The sequence below is a fragment of the Pyrus communis genome, chromosome 2, assembly GCF_963583255.1.
Source record: "Pyrus communis chromosome 2, drPyrComm1.1, whole genome shotgun sequence".
Classification (NCBI taxonomy): domain Eukaryota; kingdom Viridiplantae; phylum Streptophyta; class Magnoliopsida; order Rosales; family Rosaceae; genus Pyrus; species Pyrus communis.
In genome coordinates, this window is record NC_084804.1 from 27,393,523 (window position 1) to 27,418,118 (window position 24,596).

The following is a 24,596-nucleotide window of genomic DNA, read 5'->3' on the forward strand; positions in this document are numbered from 1 at the left end:
CCTTCACACAAGGCATGTGCATAGGGCTGCATGTTTTACACCTCATCCCAACAAATTTGGCACTTTAGTTCTGACTTCCTTTATAAAAATCGAACCAATCTACTGTTGTTTACCATAGGAGCCTGAGTTTCTTGTTTCATCCTTTTTAATGGGGTTCCTTCTTTTCAAAATCTTTGCTTTTCTCAATGCAAGTAAACACCGTAAAATTGAATTTCACAATGATTTTTTTTTAATCATATATGTGTTTGGGTGCGTGTGTATCTGATTTCCTTTAGCTCGAACTAATGAGAATTTTAACTATTTGCAGCTGACACTGGTGGTGGTGGCAAACCATGCTACTACTTCACTCCCACCTCAACTTTACTACTAGAACTCCATTTTTCTAGACACACCAATGCCAAAAGCTCTTAGTCAACTTGTCCAACCTGGTTTGTATATACAATCTCTTACTCATAGAGCTTATCCCATCATTTTACTTGTATGAAAGAAAAAAGAATAGAAAAAAATGATTTGATTCTTTTGAAGGGTATTTTAAAGGAATAGGAATAATTGAATGAAATTGGAGTTGTATCCATAAACACTGGTCTTGAAACATGTTATGCATGTGTGTAGGAGGAAGTCATTGCTGGATAGAGAAAAATTAGTGAATGGGAAAGAAATTGGATACAAAACTGAATTGAATTAATACTCTTTGGTTCTCTTAATATGAAGAAAGTATATGTAGATAGTACAATTATTTTGAAATGTATGTACTAATCAAATGAACCGTCACAAACTATTATGGGTTAGTATTGATACTCCAAAATAGTTATCCTGCAATCCTCATTGAATGAAACATAAAATAAAAAAATACGTAAGAAGAATTAGGGAATTGTGACTATTTTTGTCAATTTGCTAATTATAACAATTCCTTTGTAAAAATCAATCATCATCTTAAAACTTACTCTTTTTCTCCATTTATGTTCATAAATCTGCAGACTTCACTAGTGTTGGCAATGAAGACTAGTCTTTTCTAAGCCAAGATGCTGCCCAAAATGACCCACCCTTTAGAATATACCAAAGAGACATGGATTTCTTGAGCCAAGATGTTGTCCAAAATGACCCACCCTTTAGACATTACCCTAAAATTGGGGTCCTGAATAGAGTAATTTTCTTTGTGGAGAAGGACATGCATCCTGGGAAAACAATGAAACATCACTTGGCTACAAATTCAACAAGAACAACTTTCTTGTCCCACAAAACTGCAGAATCAATCCCCTTCTCATCTCTCGAACTGCCAGAAATTTTCAATCAATATTCAGTGAAACCGAGGTCTGTGGAAGAGGTTATAAATAAAGAAACCGTCTAGGAATACCAAACTCAGGGCTTTAAAGGAGAAGAAAAACAGTGTACCACCTCTTTAGAGTCGGTGATTGAATACGCCACTTCTAAGCACGAAAGAAATATTAATTAGCAATCTCCACAGAGGTGGAAAAAGGAGCTGCCACTATGTAGAATTACACAATATCCCCCGAAATGAAGAACCTTTCTGTCGCTGATAAGAAAAGAGTCATTGTGTGTCACAAGATGAGCTACCCATATGCCATCCACTACTGCCATACATTTGGAAGAACTAAGGCTTATATGGTGCCTCTGCAAGGATCTGACGGGACAACAGCGAAAGCAGTAGCTGAGACACATCTGGATGGAACCCAAATAGTTATGCCTTACAAGAGGCGAAAGTTAAACCAGGAACGGTTACCATCTGCCTTTTTCTTACCGACAGCGAAATTGCCTGGGTTCTAAAATAGAAAGTCTAGCTACCTGGCATGATCACTTGGCAATGTGCTTCCCCTGTAAGAATATTTCAATAAGAGATAGCATGATATCCCGCTAGGTATAATTACAAAAAAGAATCTCATAATAATGGGATGTTTCCTTCATGGGAAAAACGCCATATGACAATATATTAACGGATCACTCATCAACAACCACATAGCTACATAAGCGGTCACTACTCTCCTCACCCGAGCTTCTTTATCTCTCATTCAACCCCTAATCTTAGTAAAGTTGTAGTATCGAATGGGTTTTGCACCTGGAAAGAGGGAGGAGAAAGAGAAGAAAATGAGGTCAATTTGTGAAAAACAGCAGTCGTCATAGGCAAGGGAGCAGGTAATTTAAAGAAGTTAAGGTTCTACCATAAACCAATTGGTAATATGGAGAATAACTCAACCTCATAAACCCATGCAAGGACATTCTCCCATCAATATGAGATTCATTCTCAACACGCCTCCTCAAGTGTTGCCAATTTTCAAGCCTAAGTATGACAAGTCTCAAGACATTTAGTGTTGGACACTATGACAAACACATATGTACTCGAAATGGTAATTGATTAAACTAAACAACGATCAAAAGGGAGTTCAAACATACATGTCATATCAGAGCTCATGAGTTGCAATATGCAAAGTAGTCATCTGACTTGAGGCATCATAATTGTCTGATGTTAGGTCCTTGATCTTTGACTATGTCAAAGGCAATTGAAAATGTCCACGAAATTGTTGGGGTTAAGCTACGTAGTCATGTAGGCATGTGAATGGATAACAAGGGATCTCTAACCTTCCATGATGAAAGGAGAATACTTTGAAATATGATTCAAGAGTCTTTGGCCAAAGCATATGAATATGACTTAAGAGGAATATTCTAAATCATATTCAATTAAATCATATAGAGAAGTATCATGTTGGATAGTAAACATGAAACAAACTATCACTTAAACAATGTGATCAAGAGTATTGTGTTAGAAATTAACCATATTACATTGTAGTTGTAACTGGATAGGTTCTCCAACCACTTCTGCTTAGCATGGGTAGCTATGACATATTGCTAGGTGTCACTTATGGTTTGTGGAAGCACTAAGATTAGCAAAACACTAATCTTCATCAAAGGGAGAATTGAAATGTTGTTTCAATTCACAATCGATCGTTAAGAGTAACAATCGCCCACTGCTTTGCTAAACAGAAACTAATGGATCGCAGACCGAGTAAGGATGAACGTGAAGATATATAAATGAGAAGGATAAGTAATTAAATAGTTTAATTGAGAATGGTCAAGATTATTTATTTATTTAATTAATTACGAAAGGTTCAAATTGGGCCTTTAAGTTAGTTTTGGGCTTCGAGGCCCAAAACGGTTTTGGTCCTAAGGCCTATTATGTTTAAGTTGTATGACAACTAAAACAAAATGGGAATCAGCCAAAGAAACTAAGAGAAGCCGGCCATGGTGAGTAAGTTTGCATAATTGCCACTCACTTTTGAGTGAGTACAAAAAGGAAGTTATAGGCAAAAGCTCAACAAGGTTTTCTTTGGACAAAAAGAGAAACATTTCACTCTCTCTTTCCAATAAGAGCAACTCCAGTATTGCAAAGGCCTCTTAGGGCAAGTCACTATTGAATAGCCTCTAATGTAACTGTCTTTAATGAACAGTAACTGCCTTTTGCATCTTCACCCCTGCACTGAATAGCCATGGCAATAGGCAATAAAATATTAGTATTTTTTATTTTAAAAAATAATTTTATTTGTAATTTTGGATAAGATTTTTAATCATTCTCGTTGAGCCACTTGTCATTATCCGAGAAGACAATTTTTGGTGATAGATTTCGATAAGATATTTATCCAATGCCATCATGCCATGTGGCGTTACCTTTTCAGAATCGTTGAGGATAGATTTCCGATAAAAATTTTAACCAATCACGTCGTGCCACGTGTCACAATCTGTTTACAATCTTTGAGGATAGATTTCAATTAGATTTTTAAAGAATGATGGCATGCCATGTGGCATTATCTACAACCTAATCCTTTCTTTTTCCTCCATATAACTCACCATCCATCCTAAGAAATCATACACCAAAATCAAAATCTCTATCATTATTCATAGTTTTTGCTTCCTTCTTGCAATGTCTTCTTCTTCAAGGATGTTGTGGGAAATCGAGGAGTAAGAGAAAGAATTGTTTAAGCAAGGGGAATAAATGTTCAGTCTCCAGGTGACCCAAAATGAGATAGAAGAGGATGAGGATGAGGAACGTAGAATGAGAGATGATGAAGCAAGAAGCCAAAGAGCCTCACATTCTCGTTGAGTCATCCAAGCTGTGGCTCAGATCTGCAGGCCCAGCCGTTCCACAAACATTGATAGAAGTAGGCAACGATGAGGTAAGGATCTTTTGGACAATTATTTTGTCCGTAATAGTGCATTCCCTGATACGTACTTTAGATGTTGTTTTAGAATGGAACAACATTTGTTCAACAAAATCATGATTGTTGTTTGCAACCATGATTCTTACTTTGTGCAAAAGAATGATTTTTTTGGTGGTACGGGTCTCCTTCCTGAACAAAAAATTACTATGGATGCTTGCATATAGAGTATCTGCAAACCAAGTGGATAAGATAGTGAGAAGGGGAAATCAATCATTCTTAAGTCCCTAATGAGGTTTTTCTTTGCAATCGAATCTCTCTACACTGCAGAGTACCTCTGGAGACCTACTAAGATGGAGTTGCAAAGGCTTCTGAAGAAGGCCGAGATGCAAGGTTTTCCTGGGATGATTAGAAGCATCGACTATATGCACTTGATAGAAGCATATTTATGCGACTTAGTTAGCTTGTTTTCTTGCATTTACATAGTTAGTTTCAACTTATTATAGTGATTTAAGCTATTTTTGTGTGTTTGTAGGTCTTAATGACAAAGGAAGCAAGAAAGTGCATTTTGGAGCTATTTGGAGCAGTTTTGGGCATGGAATGGATAGCTTGCATATGGAGCAAGGTGGATGGGCGAATTTGAAGTCAAAAGAGGCTAGGAACATGCTACAAATCTGGAGAAACAAGTTCAAGACAAAAAAGATAAGGAAAGAGCAAGAAACATGGAACATTATCCAAACAACCTTATCTTATCCAAACGTTATCCTAACCTAATCTTGTTCTACCTTATTTCTAGCTACAAAGGGACCTAAATACCTGATTTCTAGAAGTCTTATATGCTCCTAAAAGGGTGCCGCACCCTTCCCCTTTATCCCTTCTAGAAGTCCCAATTTCTGCCACAAAACACATTGTTTCTAAAATCCCTAGAAAGGTGGCGCCTCTCCCTCTTCTAAAAGCTCTAGAACCTACAATCCTTTTCCTTAGAGAATTGAGAAATCCTTTTCCCTTCAGATTTTGGTGCACCCTAGTCCTTTTCCCACCTGATTTCTACCAAACCCTAATCTGATTTCCCTAAGGTTTGCCATGCATCATATATATATATATATATATATATATATATATATATATATTTAAGCTTGTGCCGCACCTAGGCATCCACCCATCCATTCACTCACTCATTCATTCATTCATTCAGCCATCAAACACCATAATTCACACCACATACATCCAAATCACCCTAGTGCCGCAGCAAGGAAGGAAGGAAAAGAAGAGTATCGTGCAACCTGCCATCCAAGGGAGTGCTGCAAGTTTGCCATTGGAGTGTGGAGTGTTTTTGGGTTCTTTCTATCCTTAGTTTTAGTTCAATGTTTATTTTAATTTGGTTTTCAATTATGATGAGCATGAGGAACTAATTTCTTTATAGTTGGAGGTGAATTCGAAGCCATGATTATATGTTTTATATGAATTGATTACATCCAGTTATTGTTTCTTGAGTCTTGAATGTGATTTGCTTATCTGAGTTATCAAAACATGTTTTTGTATGTTGATTGAGGGTCGACACTTAATTTGCATGCATGAATTTGATACTAGAGTATAAGGGAGTTTCACCTAATCGTTATGAACTTATATTCACAAGTAGTGGAAGTCACTAGTCATGATTGTGTTAAGTAAATCCTTGGTATGAGTATCATGCTTTTCATAGTTAGGGAATTTGATAAGGATAATTTGGTTGTGATGCGTATCCCATCCAATTCAATGAGTTAAGGAAAATCTGATGGTTAATTTGTGTTATCACGGCTAACTTGGGGTGTTGTCATTCATAGTCTAAAGGAATCATAACTGGAAATTGGTTTGTATGCATATGTCATGTGTGGAAAATGACCCTCTAACTAGCCTTTCACCCTTTTTAATTCACCAAATTCGGTATTATGCAAAGTTCTGTTTTAAGTTTTAAATTCGTCAAAAACAATCCCCTTTCCATTGAGTCTTGTTAGTTGAGTAAAAATCTATTTTCTTTTGGTCTTTTGAGTCAAGTTAAGTCTTATTTTCGTCAAAATCACTTGTTAGGTCTAGAATTGAGTATTTTTTATTGTGTGTTACTGTTTTGAGTGTTTTAAGTCAGTTTTGAGTCTATAAAGTCTAGTTTAGTGTTTTTAAGTCTTATTTGTGTTGATTAGCATCCCTAATTAATCCCCGGTCTAGAACGATCCCTACTTACATATATACTACAATTGTCAACATTAGGGTTTAATTTGTGTGTCAAGTTAATTTTCACAACACCATTGGACCTAGAAAAACTGTCCAAGTGCATGGCAAGGAGCTTATGGGGACAGAAAATGAGCAAAAAGTATCATTTTGGAGGCGGTGGCTTCATTTGATATATGGATCTGGCACGTTTTTTCGGTTTTCAGAGAGCTCAAAATGACCTCAATATCCTGGCCTAATCCCCAGTTTTCAATGATGTCTTGCATGGAAAAGCACCAAGAGTCACATACTGGGTCAACGGACATAAGTACCACGGGCCATACTACCTAACAGACGGCATTTACCCAAGGTGGTCATCGTTTGTCAAAACAGTGCCACGTCTGGGAAGTGCAAAGGAGAAACATTTTGCAAGTTGTCAAGATGGGTGTAGGAAGGATGTAGAGCATTGTTTTGGTATCCTTCAAGCTCGTTGGGCGTCAAGGGTGCTGCCATAATGTTTGATTTAGAGTCGCTTCAATCCATCATGATGACATGCATCATTCTTCACAACATGATTATGAAAGATGAATACGATTATGATGTCGTTGATGAATATGAGCCAGACACAATGAACAATTCCAGAACATAAATATATTGTGCTCATGATGCCAACAAAGAACCCGTGCAACACGAACCATTAGAAGGGGATGGACGTTACAATGAAAGGCTCATTCAACAATATGCTGCACATCAGGACCCATATATGCACAATGCCTGGCAAATTGACTTGATAGAGCACCAGTGGGAATTGAAACATGCTCAACATACTTAAGTTCATTTAGTGTATTTGTTTTTATTTGGTGTGTTTATTTAATTTTATTTGGTGTGTTTTTTAAGTTCATTTAGTGAGTATTTTTTTTTTTATTTGGTATATTTATGTAATTTTATGTGGTTTGTTTATGTCATTTTGAATAAAGATTCTCCTAGTTTAAATAAATTACCAAATTAAATAAATATACTCTTAGTTTAAATAAAGTACTAAATTCAATAAATTAGAAACAACATAAAGTACTCTACTCAATAAATAAGAAATTACAACCTAAAGTGATTGGAAAATTATGGGTTCCGATTAAAAACAAATTCCTTAGTTCCTCGTGAATGGAAAATCATCACCTAACCAATTTGTGGTTCTAGGATTATCTCCTCTTGTCGTGCTAGGACTATCTCCTCTTGCTCTCGCTTCTCTTGCACGCCTCCTTCGCACCACGTCCGCTTTCTCCGAATTTCAAAAATATTTAGAATTCAGAAACATCGCCTTTACAGGCTCCTTCATAATGTCGCAATCTTGTTGAGCCTTTCTTTCTTCTCTAAGCTTTTCCCTTTCTTGCCTAAATAGCTCTCTTTCTCTCTCATTAGCTTGAAATAATCTCTCAATAGCTACAGCTTTTGCATCCTTTCTAGCCTTATCAACCTCAAATTTAGCCATTTCCCGCGCCAAAGTCAATTCATCTTGGCGAATAAATTCTTCCATATATTTTGCATAATCATTCTTGGAAGCATTCCCTTTTCTCTTTGAAGCCTTCTTACCTTGAGGCCTAATTGGATAACAGGTCGACCCCAATGCTTGTTCAAGGGGCGTTTCCAGCACTTCTTCTGCATCATCTTCATGAACATACCAGGCATGATCAGGCGTAGAGTGTAGATGAGTGCTGTTCACGACAACTTCTGGGCCGACAGGCATAACTCTGAATTTAGGACAATATTTGACAATATTCCAACATTCCCACCAGTTGAATGATTTGTTTTTGTTTTTGGTTTCAGCATTATACCAAGCTTGTGCCTAAAATGTCTACACAATGCGGGAAAATAATTAATTATAATCAAAGTAGCTAATGTAAATTTGGGTATAGTACAAACAAATAAATAATATATTGTTACTTGATCTGCTAAATTTTCCCCACTTCGAAGATTACTACTAGCTTGTGCCAAGGTGTCTCTCCACATACTAAACAATTGACTGAGTATTCTCCAACGACTAGACATCGATTCTTTGGTTCTTTTCCCACCAATTTTCTCAAGATAATTGGTATGAATAAGACTCCACATTTCTCGCAACTACATATCATTACCCGTAATCGGATCATGAGTAACTTCAACCCAGCTAGAACACAACGTAACATCTTCAATAAGCATCCAATTCGTACCTGCATCATTAGTCATTTTGTTGGAAACCAATTGGATTGAAAGTTTGAGAGAAAGATTTGAATGTGATTGAAAGTACTTGAGAAAATATGAAATTGTGGTGTAAGGTAGAAGATAATGAGAAGGTATTTATAGAAAAGTTATTTTTTTTTTTTAATTTTTAAAAAAAAATTTCGGATTTTTTATTAATTTTTTATTCACATAATTAATTTCTGCCGTTGGATTAAAAAAATTTTGAAATCCAACCCTCCAGATTGTGCCACGTGGCACAACAGTAATATTTTAGATTTTTTTACTGTTTTTGTTTTTAATTTATAAAAGCCAATAACGTGGTCCATTAATCTCAAATCCAATGGCTGAAATTAATGAAGGTTTGAAATTTTTTTTTTTTACCGTTGGGAATCCAACGGTCCATAAAAAGTAACCGTTGAAATCCAACAGACGCGAAGAAGCCACGTGTCCCAGGCAACGGTAACATTTTAGAATCTACGCCGCAGGCCCCAGAGTCTGAAAACTTGTCGGGGACACGCCCCCACGTGCACGTGTTATGCACGTGCCTGACACAAAAAAATCTGAAATGTGGCTAACGTCGCCCTGACGTCAACGTTACATCACCCCCACTTCAGGCTCTTGAGCCACCGATTTGTGTCAGGCATGTTGCTCGGGGCCCCTCCTGCACTAAAGCCCACATGGGCTGGAGTTGATTGTTGGGGCGATTGGCTCCTGTGCAAACGTCGGTCCATCGTGCTACTCCCCCAGCTGGACTTTCTCCAAGGAGGCCCGCCACTTAGAGGGAATTTTTATAGCATCAAAAATCTCTCTAAGTCATCCATCTTCTCTTCACGAATACATCTTTGATGTGCAGACTTAAGAGGCACAAAGCCTTTGGTGCTTCTGGAGATCATTTCCTTACATCTTCTAAAAGCAAAGGTGAAAAAATTCAAGCAGCAAAGAGCCAATAAGAATGGAAATAAGCAAGGAGCAAGGAGGTGACTTGAAAGCCCTCCACTTGGGTGAATCCCTTGTGTGAACAAGGATGAGCTTCAAGGGTGAGAAAAGCTCAAACTTTCTCTTTCTTTTGCAAAAAGTCTTTAGGTTCACCATTCGCTAGGCTTTAAAAGTCATGAGCTTATAGAATTGTTTTGAACGCATGCCTACATTAAGAGTTGTTTGTATGCTTGTATGTTCAAATATTCTCACATGTTCTTAACTAGGACAAAATCATCAAGAGCCTAGGTCTAGTGTGTGGTGAATCATTTTGGGTTTTGTGTTTTTCATAGTTTATGATTTGAATGTAAATGTTATATGCTTCATTCTTGCTTTTTGAATATGAATTTTGCTTGAAAATTTGGCATCTTGAATGTTGTGGATGTTGTTCAAATATGCATGAATATTGTAACTACAATTAGTGTAAGAACTAGCATGGTGGGAATGACTTAACTAAGTGTCATGGTGCTAATATCATATCATTGCGAGACACATTCTCCAGAGGCCAAACTAGATGGGTAATTACAAGAGTTGTAAATGACTAAAGCGTTATCCTCTCATCATTATTGTCGCTAGCCAACATCATATCATTATTAGATGGGCTTGGTAATATTGAGTCTCCCATACCCCGTTAAGGGTTCAAAATAACTCTCGGATTCCATTTAGAGGGATGTGGATTTGCCAAAAATAGTGGGTGGTACCATTTGACTTAAGACCCGATCAAGTTATTTTAAAATCAACAATCTAATACGATTTATGTTACGTTAGGTAGCAAACAACATGCCTAAAATTACACCTACCACTATACTTGAGAAAAGGAGCCTTAAAGCCAACGTTTCCTTGCTTGGTATCGTCACATTGAGAATGTCCCAAAGGTGAATCACATATTGTATGTGCTCAAGTAATCCCCTACTCATGTACCTCCTATAAAACTAGCTTCAAAGGAAGAGTGTCAAAGTTATGCTAGACACTATGAGGATGACTTACAAGTCAAATGCTTAATCTTCACTTAACGTAGTGAGGAGCTTAAGAAGCTACATAAGCACATGGATGCTTCTTATGCCATGGTTGATAGTTTGCATAAGATGCATGGCATTGAGACTAATAATGTACGATTCTCAAATGTTTGTAGTTTGTTGAATGCCAAAATGGCAAAGGGGACATTGGTCCAAAAACATGGACAAAAGATGGAAGGGATCTTTCCAAGATCTTGAGAGTTTAGGAACTCCCATCGATAGGAAAATGGCCCAAAACTTTTTCCTTACATCTCTCTCGGATGACTTCACTAAGTTTATTGTAAACTATGAAGTGAATAGATTCAACCATACTTTTTCTGAGATGATTGACATGTGTTGTGAGTTTGAACAAAGTTTCAAAGGGGACAATGAGAATGAGAATGCAATCACAAGGAAAAGTTTGCATAAGAAGAAGGCAAGAAAATCCAAAGGAACATGCTTTCATTGTGGAAGTGATGAATGTTGGAAGAAGAAATACAGGGTGCGCATTGCGAGCCTTGTGACATGAACTTTCGAAGAGTATTTTTGTCATAGAGAGCACTTTTACAATGAGCTCCAATTCCTGAATTTTTTATTCAGGCGCTAGTCAACATATCTGTAATTTGTTGTAGGGACTAATAGGGAGCATAACATTGCGCAATGGGAGAAGATTGTGCAAGTTGAATCTACACTAAAATCTCTGCAAAAGCAATAGGCACCTACATGCTCAAACTGCCCTTAGGGGAAGTCTTGGAACTTAAAAATTGTTTATATTTTCCTTCTTGTATAAAGAACTTAATATCCATCTCTATGCTTTTGAGAGATGGGCACTCACTATTGTTTGACAAAATGAGTTGTACTTTATGCTTGAATGGTCATATTATCTCCCATGGTAACATGATCGAAGGACTTTTTCACCGCGAGAATAGTAGTGGGATGCATTGTATTAAAAGCGCGAATACCTCAAACCCAAAAAGGCAAGAGAAGAAGTTAACCAAGAAATGATTTGGCATCTTAAACTTGGACATGTGAACCTTGATAAGATTTGTAAGATGTCGAAAGACGGATATTTCCGCCCATTAGGTAAATGACCAAATGGGTACTTGTGAATGTTGCTTGAAAGGGAAGATGTCCAAATCTTCATTCATTAGGAAAGGAAAGCGTGCCACTGAAATTCTAGGGTTAATCCACACTGACGTTGTTGAGTTTTTCCTAATGACGAATGTACTTGAGTGTGATGGATATTCTTGGATTGTGATTTTGTAAATTCTAAATAGATTATTTTTTTCACTATAAATAAAGTCACGCAGGAATAACACACACATAATAAATCTCTACACTTCCTCTACCATTTTTCTATTGCCACACCCCTCTTTCTCTTTTGGTTACATGAGCTGCAACGCTTGCAACAATTCTTATATTTTTATTTCCGTTATTTTAAAATTATAATTTTAAAGTTCTTCCTCTAAACTGTAAATTAATTGTCCACTAATATTTCAAATACTTTTTTATTTATGACCAAAGTCTGTGTGGAGAGAGAGAGAAGCATAAAGCGAAGAGGCCTCCTCCGTTGCATCATCTCTCTCATTCAGACTTTCCAGTTCAGCTTCTTCCCAACCCATCCTCTGCAGAATCGCACCCAAAATCCAGCACTTCAACTAGATCCATCTCTCCCACTTCCCCAACCAGCTCAAACGACGTCGTCCAGCTTCACCATTCCCCTTCACGGAACCCTCGTCTTCAAAATTCAATCAGTCCTTCAATCTCTCGTCTCTCGGGGCAGAAACCCAATCCCCAATTCGTCCCTACGTGAATTCCCTGCATGCGCGTACTGCCTATTCGTTTCGATTTCAATAAAATTTTACATTAAGTTTTCGATTTTTTTGCTTTTGGGGGGGGGGGGGGGGAGATAAATAATCGATGGAGGATTGCTTGGGCAGCGACGAGGAGTACTATTACTCCGATCAGGATTCTCTCGACGTCATTGAGAATGAAGACTCTGATCTTCCGTGGATTCTCCCCAAGGGGCCCACTACTAAGGTTTTCCGATTGCTTTCTGGGTTTTCAGCTCTTTCTAGCAATTAATAGGAGTTTAATTTCGATTATTTATTCCTAATTTAATGGGTTTTCATTGTATAACTGTAATCTCTGTGTGTGTGTGTGTATTTTTTTTTTGCTTGTTTTGTTTGGGTGCATCGTGCATTAATATGTATGTTGTTTGTATCAATTTGGAAAGACTTACCTTTTTTGTTGTGGGGTGTATTGGAATTTGGGTTACTTTTCGCTTTCTTAACAATTTTGGTATTATTTTCGATATTTCATATGATTTTTGTTGTTGGGTATTTCTTTCAAATAAGTTTTAGCTCTGTTTACTTATTTGGGAATTTGATGGTTTTTGTGTACGGTTGCAGGTGATCACCAAAGAATCTCTTTTGACCGCACAGGTAGGGAAAGAACAGTCCTTACTGCTCTGCTTTAAATCCTCACTAATTTGTCGTCACTGTCTAAGATTAATGTTTCAATTCGGCTGTGTTTTCTGCAGAAGGAGGATTTGCGCAGGGTGATGGACTTGCTATTCCTTAGGGAGCACCATGCCAGGACTTTACTTATTCATCATCGCTGGGATGTTGAGAAGCTTTTTGCGGTGTATGTAGAGAAGGGAAAATCTTGGTTGTTTGCTGAAGCAGGTGTAACTGTTGTTGATCATCAAGATCTTGACCCATCGCCCCCTAATTCTCCAGTAATGTGTGCTATTTGTATGGAAGATGTGCCTAGTAATGAGACGACAAAAATGGATTGTGGACATTGCTTTTGCAACAGTTGTAAGTACTCTACACTTTTTTTTGCATTTCTGATTGTTAACACGTTTATTCTTTTAGTGGATTTATACAATTATTAGTATGCAGTTCATCAAATGGCTTTTTTTATTTTATTTATTCTATATCGTGTATTATACATATGTAGTATGTAAAATGAGCATACATATAAGGTCTTTTTTGCCATGTGCTTTATTTTCTATCATGTAGCTACTGTCGTAAATTTAACATACTGTATCTTGTTTAGGCTGGACAGAGCATTTCGTTGTAAAGATAAATGAGGGTCAAAGTAAGCGCATTAGGTGCATGGCTCACAAATGCAATGCCATTTGTGATGAAGCTGTTGTCAGAAATCTAGTCAGTAAGAGGCATCCCCAGCTTGCTGAAAAATTTGACCGTTTTCTTCTTGAGTCATATATTGAGGACAATAAAAGGGTTAAGTGGTGCCCGAGCACTCCTCATTGTGGGAATGCAATACGCGTGGAGGATGATCAGTTTTGTGAGATAGAATGTTCTTGTGGTCTGCAATTTTGTTTCAGTTGTTTATTAAAAGCTCATTCACCTTGTTCATGTTTAATGTGGGAGCTTTGGGCCAAGAAGTGCCGTGATGAATCAGAGACAGTTAATTGGATCACAGTTCATACAAAACCTTGTCCCAAATGTCACAAACCTGTGGAGAAGAATGGTGGCTGCAACCTTGTGAGCTGTATCTGTGGACAAGCATTTTGGTGAGGGTTCTTTTTTTTTCCACTTCATCTTGCTCCCTTCGGTTGATGTATTTGTATTATCTTGTTTTCTTGTACTTTAAACGTTCTTTGTAACTTGATGCAAGCCCTTGCTAATTCTGGCTTGACAAACGTCAAAAATGAGCAAAGATTTCCATTATGAGTTTGATATCTATTGACTACTTTTGGAGGGTTGAAACTGACTTCTACTTTCTTTACTGCCAGTTGGCTATGTGGTGGAGCGACTGGTCGAGACCATACATGGTCAAGTATTGCAGGTCATAGCTGTGGTCGGTACAAAGAAGACAAAGAAAAAAATGCTGAGCGGGCAAAGCGGGATCTTTACCGGTATATGCACTATCATAACCGTTACAAAGCTCATACTGATTCCTTTAAGCTTGAAAGTAACTTGAAGGAGAGTATACAAAAGAAGGTGTCAATTTCAGAGGAGAAGGACTCGAATCTCAGAGATTTCAGCTGGGTAAACAATGGACTCTCCAGACTTTTCAGATCAAGGAGGGTTCTTTCATATTCGTACCCATTTGCTTTCTATATGTTTGGAGAAGAGCTGTTTAAGGATGAGATGACAGAGGAGGAAAGGGAAATAAAACAAAATTTGTTTGAGGACCAGCAGCAGCAACTTGAGGAAAATGTTGAGAAATTATCCAAGTTTTTGGAGTCACCTTTTGATCAATATAATGAGAATGAAGTTATGGATGTAAGGATGCAAGTGATCAATCTCTCAGCAATCACGGATACCCTCTGTCAGAAAATGTTAGTGTCTGAAAATATCTTGGCATAACTCTCTACAACACACAGTTATGAATGTGTTTGTGCATATATGTGATGCTCATTAACACATGTTTTTTTAAACTGTATGCAGGTATGACTGTATTGAGACTGATTTATTGGGCTCTCTACAGCTTGGTATCCATAACATAGCTCCTTACAAGTCGAAGGGCATTGAGAAGGCATCAGAACTTCCTGTTAGTTGGGTCAATAATGCCAATAATGCTGATAAAGGTCCAGCATTGCATTGTGGTACAAGTGGTAAAGTAGATTCCATGAATTCTTCTGCCTCCCTCGATGTCCTAATGAACAAAAAAGAATTAAAACTATGGTATTTGTAAAGAAAAAAACTCGGTTGTATACCATTTAATATGTTATATTCAAACATCTAAAGCTTTAGTGAGCGAGTAGAACCTGTCAACTTTTCATGTGTCGCTATTATGGTATACTCAGGAGCTCAATTGCATGCTGAAACTTTATTATAGTTATTATTATCATTAAACAATCTTAGGTTATATATTTGATTATGCCTCTTCTTACTTATAATTCACAATGCAACTTGAGCATGTATCTTCATCAGCCGATAATGTTTTTGGCATATCTAGCTATAGCTCAAATATAATAGTCATCCCTTACTTGCAATGGTTATATGTTAAGCTTTATGATCAGTTTTTTAGCTGCTTAGGTAATGTTTTAACCTGACCAGTTGACATAAAAGATTGAAGGCTTTTTTTGCTTTTCTGTGGTCAGCTTCTTTCACCTTTCTTGTAATTGTATAGATTAGTGAAAACTTACATCTGATTGGAATCCCCTTAGAAAGATGAGAAACTTGGACCTTTTTTTAAAGTGGGTAGCGGTTATCACATATTTCCTGTCTTTTATGAGTAGCTCTTCCTACTAGCATCACATCATATCGTCTTGGCATTGTGATTTTGTAATTTTCAATTGGATAGACTTTACTTATAAAACCTTGGTCTGCAGCAGTCATCATTAATTTTTTCAATGAAGAAAAGCAGTGTACTATTATGTGTTCTCGGCAGTTTTTAAAGAAATTTGTTGGGGGTGCAAACTATCGATGGTTCTTTTCTTTCATGTTCAGTTTTAAGAAAAGTTTCACAGTATCGTCTCTTGTATAGAACATGATGGATGCAAAACAGAAAATTCAGGCTAACATGTGTAAGATTTTACTGATACACTTCTAATGTAGGAGGATCGACGGAACTGGAACAACCTTCAGGTTTTGGAAGTTCAGATGAGAGTGGATGCTCCTCTCGGAAGCGTGCTAGGAAGGATGGTCTTGGAGGTGGTTTTGATCTAAACTTGCCAGCAGAGGTTGACAGATCTGATTCATGAAAGCTGAATGCTTCATACAGAAAAAGGTGTACAGTCTCTAACGTAAGACCGTATTTTTCTACGATGGTATCATTATTATTAAACACTCAAGTGCTTTACGTTCTAAGATCCCAAGTGCTTTTCCCATTCTTCCTTGTGTTGCTATTTGTTTCTCGTGGAAGAGAAATTTGGAGATCCTTGTATCTGGATCCTTTTCTTGTTTTTGAAAATATGTATTTTGTAGATATAGTTTATGGAGCGGGGGCTATTCGGGGGAGCTAAATTTGTAAATTTTCCAACTGAAATTTGAGCTATTCTTAGTTATTATCTTGGGTTAATATTCAAAATTTTTGGAGACTGGAATTTGTATTGGGAGGTCGTTTTCTTGTTTTTCTTTCCTTCGCCTTTTTGTTGTGTGCAAATACTGAAAATAGACTTGGCAATTTCTTACACGACCTGTTAACACGAAACGTAAACGATACGAAAATAACGGATTTCGAATCAACACGATAATTAATTGGATTATTATCGGGTCACATGATAATAACCTATTAATAACGGGTTCTTAATAAGTTTACACGAGAGTGATACGTGGGTAACCTGTTTCGACACGATTTTGATGATTTTAAATTTTTAAACTACCATAAAAAACTTGCTATCAAATACAACTAGCATATGGGCGCACACAAATTGTGAGAATTTTTTTTTTTTTTTTTTGATTTAGAAATAGAAGGGGAGAGGAAGAGAGTGATAGAGAATGTGGGAGTAAGAAGTTTTTTAATTTTTTAATTTTTTTTTAATTAGAGATATGTTAAGATTACATGTATGTGAAGCTTTGAAGAAAAAAAAAGCAAAATTTGGTTGTGTGAAATTACATTTTTACCTCATATTTCTTATACAGGTTATGTTTTAATTAAAATGTTAAACTAGTAATTTCATAGAGTTTTGGTTGACAATAAATGTTTTATTAATTAGTAGAGATAAATATAATGAATATGTATATATTGTTTTTTAATTATTATTCTATATAAATTTTAAATTTTAAGTTTTATTTATTTATTTATTTTTATAGTATATTATAGGCAAAGATTGAGATTAAAAATCATAAAACACATTAAAAATAAAAATATTAAGTAATTTAAAAATACCAAACACATTAAAAAAATTATAATAATTAATTTACATATGTGAAAAATATGAAAAAAAAATATGCAAACGCTCGTAATCGCATCCTCTATGCTTTGAGGATGGGTATATGATCGTTTGAATTTTTTAAAACCATACAAACTCTCATAAATAGTATTTTTAAGGGAGTTCAAAATAAACAAAATTCATAATCATTAATATATAAGTCTGAAAGATGTGAAAGCATAATAAACATTCATAATTGCATCCTTAACGCTTAGACGATAGTTACATGGTCGTTTAGATTTTTAAAACTCTCCAAATTTCATGAACAGTGTTTTTTATTTGAGTGCAAAATTAATAATAATTATTGTAGAAGTGTGAAAAATGTAATAATTCGTAGTGAAAAGCTTTACAACTTTCATGAAGGGGTCAACTCCAAAATTAAGTATGTATATACTAATTTAGTATTATGTTTTACATTTTTTTAGGTGAAATTATGTTTTTCATTTTCATTTTTATTGATTTAAAATATATTTTTCTTAACGATTAACGAGTCAGGTCATATTATCTGATAATATTAATGGGTTGATTTTGGGTCGGGTCATATTACTCGTTTACTTTAACGGGTATTACACGACACGACCCGTTAAGCTATCAAGTATAACACGAACACAAGAAACATGACACGAATACCAGGTCTAACTGAAAAGTCACTAGAAAAGCTTTCTTTTAGGTATGATTTTTTGTTTTTCTTCCTTTTACAAAAAGAGGGACAATTGGTGGTAAGCCATAGTTATCTAACTTCTTCCAGGCTAAGAGAGGCTATGGAAGATTTCACTCTGCCCATTGCCATAGTCAAGCAAACTCATCAACTCGGATCATCAAACCCGGAGCCTTCCACATTCATGTAATTGAAGTGAGAACATACGCACTTTGCATTTGGTTGGTGGCAACCAACTCAAATCCAACAACCACTTTGGATTGCGTTTTGTAAGTTAAGCATCGACGGTATAATTTATAACCCGAATTAGCAATCGCCCGCGGGGCAAATGCAGGTCGGAGAATTTCCTACCATAACAAGTTAGGTATCTATATTTGTTGTATATTCATTTACCATGTCTTAATTTTATTGGTTGCAGTTCAAGTTTATACTTGTTCGACTTCATTACAAGGGGAAGTTATTGAGCGTCGAACGTACCGTCATGTGTTGTTGACAATTCACTCATATTGTAACACGTATATTATTGACCTAATTCAAATGTTCTATTCTATAATACTGCACCTTGGATTAATGAAATATCAGCCAATTCCCTTTGCCCGCCGATATTATATTACTAATGTGACACTGCGTGGCCGTGTCCATCACACTTGGTGCTAATAGAGGAATATCGTTAAAAGTGAAAAGGAATATTATTAGACTGCACTACAACCTACTAATCCATGACGGCATTCGTTTCTCTTTATTTGTTTGCATTCCTGGCTACTTGATTTGCCTTCACCCCCAAGCAGCCCAGACTTTCACCGAAACGCCCAAAATTACGAGAACCAATGGTGCAAAATCAGGTCCAAACAGTTCATTGATGGTGCAAAATCAGAGCCGAACAGTTCATCGTTTCATCTGCTTGACCCAAATTGCATACTGAGTCACTGACTAGTTTTAAAATAAAAAATTGAATCCAAGACGGATTTCAAGCACCTCGTTCGATATGTATCCTCTTCCATCCATATGTTTGAATATCATGAATAACGCGGTTAATATTGAATTACTACATCATACTGTTTGACGTAAATATATCGTTGTATTAAAAGAGAGAGAGAGAGAGAGAGAGAGAGGTTCCAACCAAACAGGCCAGGCAGGAATACAGAACTTTGGGCAACCAAGCATCTCTCTCACTCTATCCAGCTTCTTCCTCGCTCGTCAGCATAGCAAGATCGTAAGTGATCTCTCTCGCTCTGTTTCTCTCCTTCATGCGAGTTGCCTGTCGATTTCTCCGGAAATTTTATTATTTCTTGCTGAAATTTTTTTTTTTTTTTTGGAGCTATCTGATTGTTGTTGCGATTGGAATGAAGAATTTAATTTTTCTGATTGTTTGGATTGTTTTGGTTTTGGTTGATGTTCCGGTTTCTGGGTTGGCTATACGGCGGTTTTTTTCACCATTGCTGCACATCACCTTCACTTTGTTAGTGGAGGAGGGTGGGTGGCTGTTATCCCCAAGAGAGATTGTGGGGATTAGGGGTCTTAGGGTTTAGAGGGTTTAGGAGCCATGGAAGGCCAAGAGGGTCTTGCACCTCTCTAGAAATTAGATGGGAGATGTGAGTGGAAAGGCGCATGCCCATTGTGATTGCAAGTAAAATACCGGGAAATGCAGATGGATAATGGTATTTCTTTTTACTTGGAGATTCAAATTTTTGGGTTTTTTGGGCACATGAAAAATCCCGCTTCTCTGTTGTTATACAATGAATTTGATATCGCATGAAGGAGTGAAAAGATGAATGGGCAGAAAACATATTCAAGAGAACATAAATGCAAAATTTTCTTTAGAAACTCCATAAAAGCTTCATTTTTAGTTTATTGTAAATTTGTAAGGCAAACTCTAACCAGACTTTATGGATACTAAACATAATGTTCTATGATAAGATTAGGAACGTGTTTCTGGTTCTGGCTTATTTGGACTTGGTGCTCATTGTGTGTTATTTTTATGTACTGTAAACATAGAGGCTTTCGAACTCAGTGGTGAGATCGAGTTAGCTGTCTTAGCAATTTGGATTGTTTTGGTTACCATATTATGCTATGTACAATCAGATTATGCTTATTCTCTGGTTCAATGTTAATTACTGCAAGTTCTTCATTATAAAAATTATTTGTACACGCTTTCATTCTTCCCTAGCTCTTGATCTGGGTCTGCAGCAGTTTGTATAGATCTTGGTTTTTGTACTGTTACGTTTATTTATTTATTTATTATTTATTTATGATTATAAAGTCCTTTCCTTTTATGTATATTGATTCACTACTAACGTATGAAATCAAACTATATTTGCTTCCCCCGCTTTGGTATCGACAGTATTTTAATCTCTTGAGGTGCTTATACTGTATACAACTAAATCATTATAGCGTACAATAAGTAGCTGCAGGTGGTTAGTCAAACTGTATATCATCTGTGCCGTAATATTTTATCACATTCTTAGTCCCCAGAAAGAGTTCTATAAACATTGTCCTTGTTTTGTATTCAGTAAGTTGCGCCCCGCAAAAGAGAAGAGAGCTGATCCTCAGTCTGTGAGAAACAGAAGGAAATACTACCATGAATGCCCCAGACCGATATGAACGGTTTGTCGTTCCAGAGGGAACAAAAAAGTAATTCTACTCTCTGGAAGAAATTTAGCTCCTTTTTGAAGTATAAATTTTGAATCCTAATTTTTTTTTTCTTCCTATTTGCAGGGTGTCGTACGAGAGGGACACGAAGATCATAAATGCAGCATCATTTACAATTGAGAGAGAGGACCACACCATCGGCAACATCCTCCGCATGTATGCAGGCCTATTCCTTTATTTCAAGTTTTATTTTGTTTTTAAACATTTTGTCATTCTTAGATCACTTGTATAAGCTTAACCAAACCCTATTTAATAATTCCTTTTGAAAATTGCAACATTCAGGCAGCTACACAGGGACGAGAATGTTTTGTTTGCTGGCTACAAGCTTCCTCACCCTCTTCAGTACAAGATTATTGTCAGGGTTAGTTTTCCCAATTTAATTCTCTATGATTATTTTATCCTCTGCGAAAAAAAAAAAAAAAAAAAAGAGAGAAAGGAAACATGTTAATCATGAAATGAGAAGTAGAAGTGCTCATATAATGTTGTGGTTGTGACCTGAACCAGTAAATGGTGTTTTTGTAGATTCACACAAGCAGCCAGTCTTCACCAATGCAGGCATACAACCAGGCTATTAATGATCTTGACAAGGAACTTGACCATTTGAAGAATGGTTTTGAGGTATTGCTTTTTGATGCTTCTCCTTCTCAACGCTTGCTTTAGTAAAACTCTCACTTAGTGTTGGTCCAACTAAATAAAGGCGTTGGGAATGCTTTTGAAATTTGAAATTTACCTTTACCTATAGCATTTATGAGATTTTTAACATTGTGCTACTATGGAGCCCTCTTCGTTTAATAATTGGTGTGAACTTCAGTGTCATGATAGTTTAATTTGGACTGTATGTCAAATGAACTTACTATCATGTTTATCTAATCATAGGTCTAGAGGACAATGATTGATATCACGCCTCTGAGAGTATAAGATCATGAAATTGCTATCATGTTCGACATAAGTTCTCAAATATTTTAGAACAAACTGAGGCATAAATGCGAGGGGTTTCCTATGTTCACGTTTTTCTTTTGAAATATCTGAAAGCGCACAAGGTTCATGTGAAAGGATATGATTTGTTTTATAAGGCTGTTAAGTAATATCAAATGTGTCATGAATTGTGTACCTAGGAGTACAACGATGAGTGCATTTACATTTCTAAATCCTGTATGCAGGCTGAAGTTGCAAAGCATTCAGTGGAGTACTAGTACGCATTCCAGGATCTGTAAGGAGGCTTTTTTTTACTGTTCATGCTAGATAATCATTGTACGTAACATCAACTGCTGTCTTCTTTAACTAGGGATCAAAGTACTTTGTGTGCATTTTGATGTTTGGCTGTCTCGTGAATGTTTATCGCTAGTTATGAAATGAGAACAGGATGAAGGGGCTAACAGTTTCTTGAAAATATGGTGTGCATTGCTTCTTAGCATTACTCGTAGTCAGTGTTACAGTAAATGTACAAAAGGCACAAACACATGCAAAACGCCTCGGGCGTGGTCGTCTGTATGTCATAAGTATTATGAATTATGACGCACAACACGTATATGGCACGCTGTAAAGGGTCGGCATGTTTTACAACCCTTTTGCTGCTGCTCAGTTGTGAATTCACCATTAGGGGCTATTTACTCCAACGACATTCTCGGTGGTAAAAAGTTGTGGAGAAAATGAAAGTAATCGGTGTGAAATTCAGTTGTGAATTCACTCACCATTTAGGCCTTTGTCATGCCTAATCAAGATATTTATAAACTATAATCGTGATTTGTAATGGATAGACAATTACATTGAAGGATTCGAATCCTAAATGTATCTTAATTCTAATTCATTGTTTTACTCTACTTTCCCACCTAGGCTAACCTAGGCGAGGGGAGGGCAGGGCAGGGCAGGGTTGATGTGTAGACACAATGTCTTGACCCAACACCAACGGAATCTTATATAAAAACGTTAATCGACACTTAGTTAATGTGCATAGAGTGATGTGCAATTCTTTTTTAATGAATGGGCCTTGACACCAAGTGATATAAAAATTGAATGAAGGAGATTGAAAATATAAAATCGAATAGTTATAGAAATTAAATTTAACGGCTAAAACATTCAAAGCACTTAGTGCTATTGAAGCCGGATCCCAATTCCCAAGTTATGTATAATATTTGTGGGTTTTATTTAGTTGGGTGTTTTTTTTGTGCCATGCCATTGTATTTTAAAATGGAAAATGTTGTCTGTAAAATGGGAGGCAGGATTAGAAGAAGAGCCAGCCCTAAACCAGGTTTAGAATTGGGACGATGCCTCATTGGCTTGACCTAAAACAAAACTTGATTTGGTTTTGTTGCCGTTCCTTGTACCCGGATGAGGATCCCCTCCGGGCCCTTTTTGTGATGTTCCTTGTGACATCCCACATCGCCCAGGGGGTGATCCTTAAATGTATATTCCCATCCCTACTTAGCACGAGGCCTTTTGGGAGCTCACTGGCTTCGGGTTCCGTAGGAACTCCGAAGTTAAGCGAGAAGGGGGCTAGAGCAATCCCATGATGGGTGACCCACTGGGAAGTTGCTCGTGAGTTCCCAAAAACAAAACCGTGAGGGAATGGCAAGCCCAAAGCGGACAATATCGTGCTACGGTGGTGGAGCGGGCCCGGGAAGTGATCCGTCCCGGGCCAGGATGTGACATTCCTCTCTAGGTCATTTTTGTGAGGATTTTAGTATTTCTCACATCCTATCTATTTATCGTATATCGAGTGGCTAACTTGCTTTAAACACTATTCGTATTTAATTTTAAATAAAAAAATTCAAAATAATTTCTGACCACACGATGTATGATAAACGGATAGGATGTGAGGATCCGGATGGGATCCAAATCCCGACCCTGCATGTATTTCTTCTAGGTTTTGGCGCCCCACACTCTTGGTTTTCTGTGTTAAAGGTGACACCAAATTTTCTTTAAGTCTCAACGTTTAGTTTTGAACTAGATTGCTAGTTGCTACTCAAGTTATTCCTTTTATATCTAATTTCATTGGAAAATATAATCTCACTAATACTATAGTTTATGCATATGCTGTGACAGCCTGTCCCGGATTTTTCGTACCGTAGGGGTAAAATGACGGTTTTGCCCCTAGTGGTTTTGTTTTGTTGTGTGGTTATTTTGGAGTTTTGGTTGGCTGTTTTTGGACCACACACACACATCCACACTCATTCTCATCCTTTCCCTGTCCTGTATCCCTGTCTCTCTCTCCCTTTCCTTTCTTCTTTGTACGGACAAGATCAAATCCTTCGAAAATGTGGTAGATCGTGGTGGAGACTTATACCTTTGTGTTTGTGAGCTTCATACGAGTTCAACCATACCCATTTCAGGTAAGGACACCTTCGTTTTCAAGTCGAACCCGAGATGTTCAATTCGGGGTACTGTTCATGCACACGTAAAATCATGTGTTTTTGGGAATTTCAGGGTTGTAGGAAGCTTGGTGAGGTCCTTAGGAAGCTTGGGGTGGTTCGTTTGAAGGTTTTGGACGTCGAGATCGTGAGTTGCAGGTTTGGCCGGATTTGGTGAAGTTTTTCTGGCGAGATTCTGTTGGTTTTAGTGCTTGAAAGTGGTAAGGTTTTGTTCCTCTAGTTGTAAGCTCCATTTTGGTATCAATTTCGTGAAATTTGGGTGAAAAACGAGTGAGAAATTAAATTTAGAAAATTTTCCGATTTTTCGGCAACGCCGTTGGCGCCGGAGGTTGGCCGGAGAAGACGACGAAATATTCCGTCAGTTTGGACGGAATATTCCTAACGGCGTTAGGTTAACTTTAACGAAATCTGTCATATTTAACGGAATATTCCTGACAGTGTTAACTGACGCCGTCAGTGTGCCAGGCACGTGCCTGCGCGTGGGCGACGCCTGTGGCCGTACCTTGGTCGGCGCGTGGGGGCACATGCGGTGTC

General features: G+C 37.1%; 2 protein-coding genes and 1 pseudogene across 3 annotated transcripts; all 3 read left to right on the forward strand.

Moving 5' to 3' along the window:
• Positions 1 to 1,066: 1,066 nt before the first annotated feature.
• Positions 1,067 to 1,790, forward strand: LOC137724982 (BURP domain-containing protein 3-like; annotated as a pseudogene).
• Positions 1,791 to 12,058: 10,268 nt separating this feature from the next.
• Positions 12,059 to 16,563, forward strand: LOC137725423 (probable E3 ubiquitin-protein ligase ARI2). Of its 2 annotated transcripts, none has more exons than XM_068464094.1 (7): positions 12,059 to 12,574; positions 12,946 to 12,978; positions 13,077 to 13,356; positions 13,598 to 14,078; positions 14,301 to 14,849; positions 14,959 to 15,116; positions 16,072 to 16,563. In XM_068464094.1, exons 1-7 carry the CDS (start codon positions 12,455 to 12,457, stop codon positions 16,215 to 16,217), a joined length of 1,767 nt encoding a protein of 588 aa, XP_068320195.1. In that variant the 5' UTR covers positions 12,059 to 12,454; the 3' UTR covers positions 16,218 to 16,563. The 2 variants fall into 2 exon arrangements, with proteins under 2 accessions (XP_068320195.1, XP_068320194.1); XM_068464093.1 differs by having other exon boundaries at positions 14,959 to 15,125; positions 16,072 to 16,562.
• A 2,571-nt stretch (positions 16,564 to 19,134) lies between these two features.
• Positions 19,135 to 22,016, forward strand: LOC137726826 (DNA-directed RNA polymerases II, IV and V subunit 11). The gene is made up of 6 exons (XM_068465781.1): positions 19,135 to 19,258; positions 20,556 to 20,676; positions 20,761 to 20,850; positions 20,977 to 21,055; positions 21,217 to 21,312; positions 21,855 to 22,016. The coding sequence occupies exons 2-6, from the start codon at positions 20,624 to 20,626 to the stop codon at positions 21,885 to 21,887; spliced, it is 351 nt and encodes a 116-aa protein (XP_068321882.1). The 5' UTR covers positions 19,135 to 19,258; positions 20,556 to 20,623; the 3' UTR covers positions 21,888 to 22,016.
• The last annotated feature ends 2,580 nt before the right edge of the window (positions 22,017 to 24,596 follow it).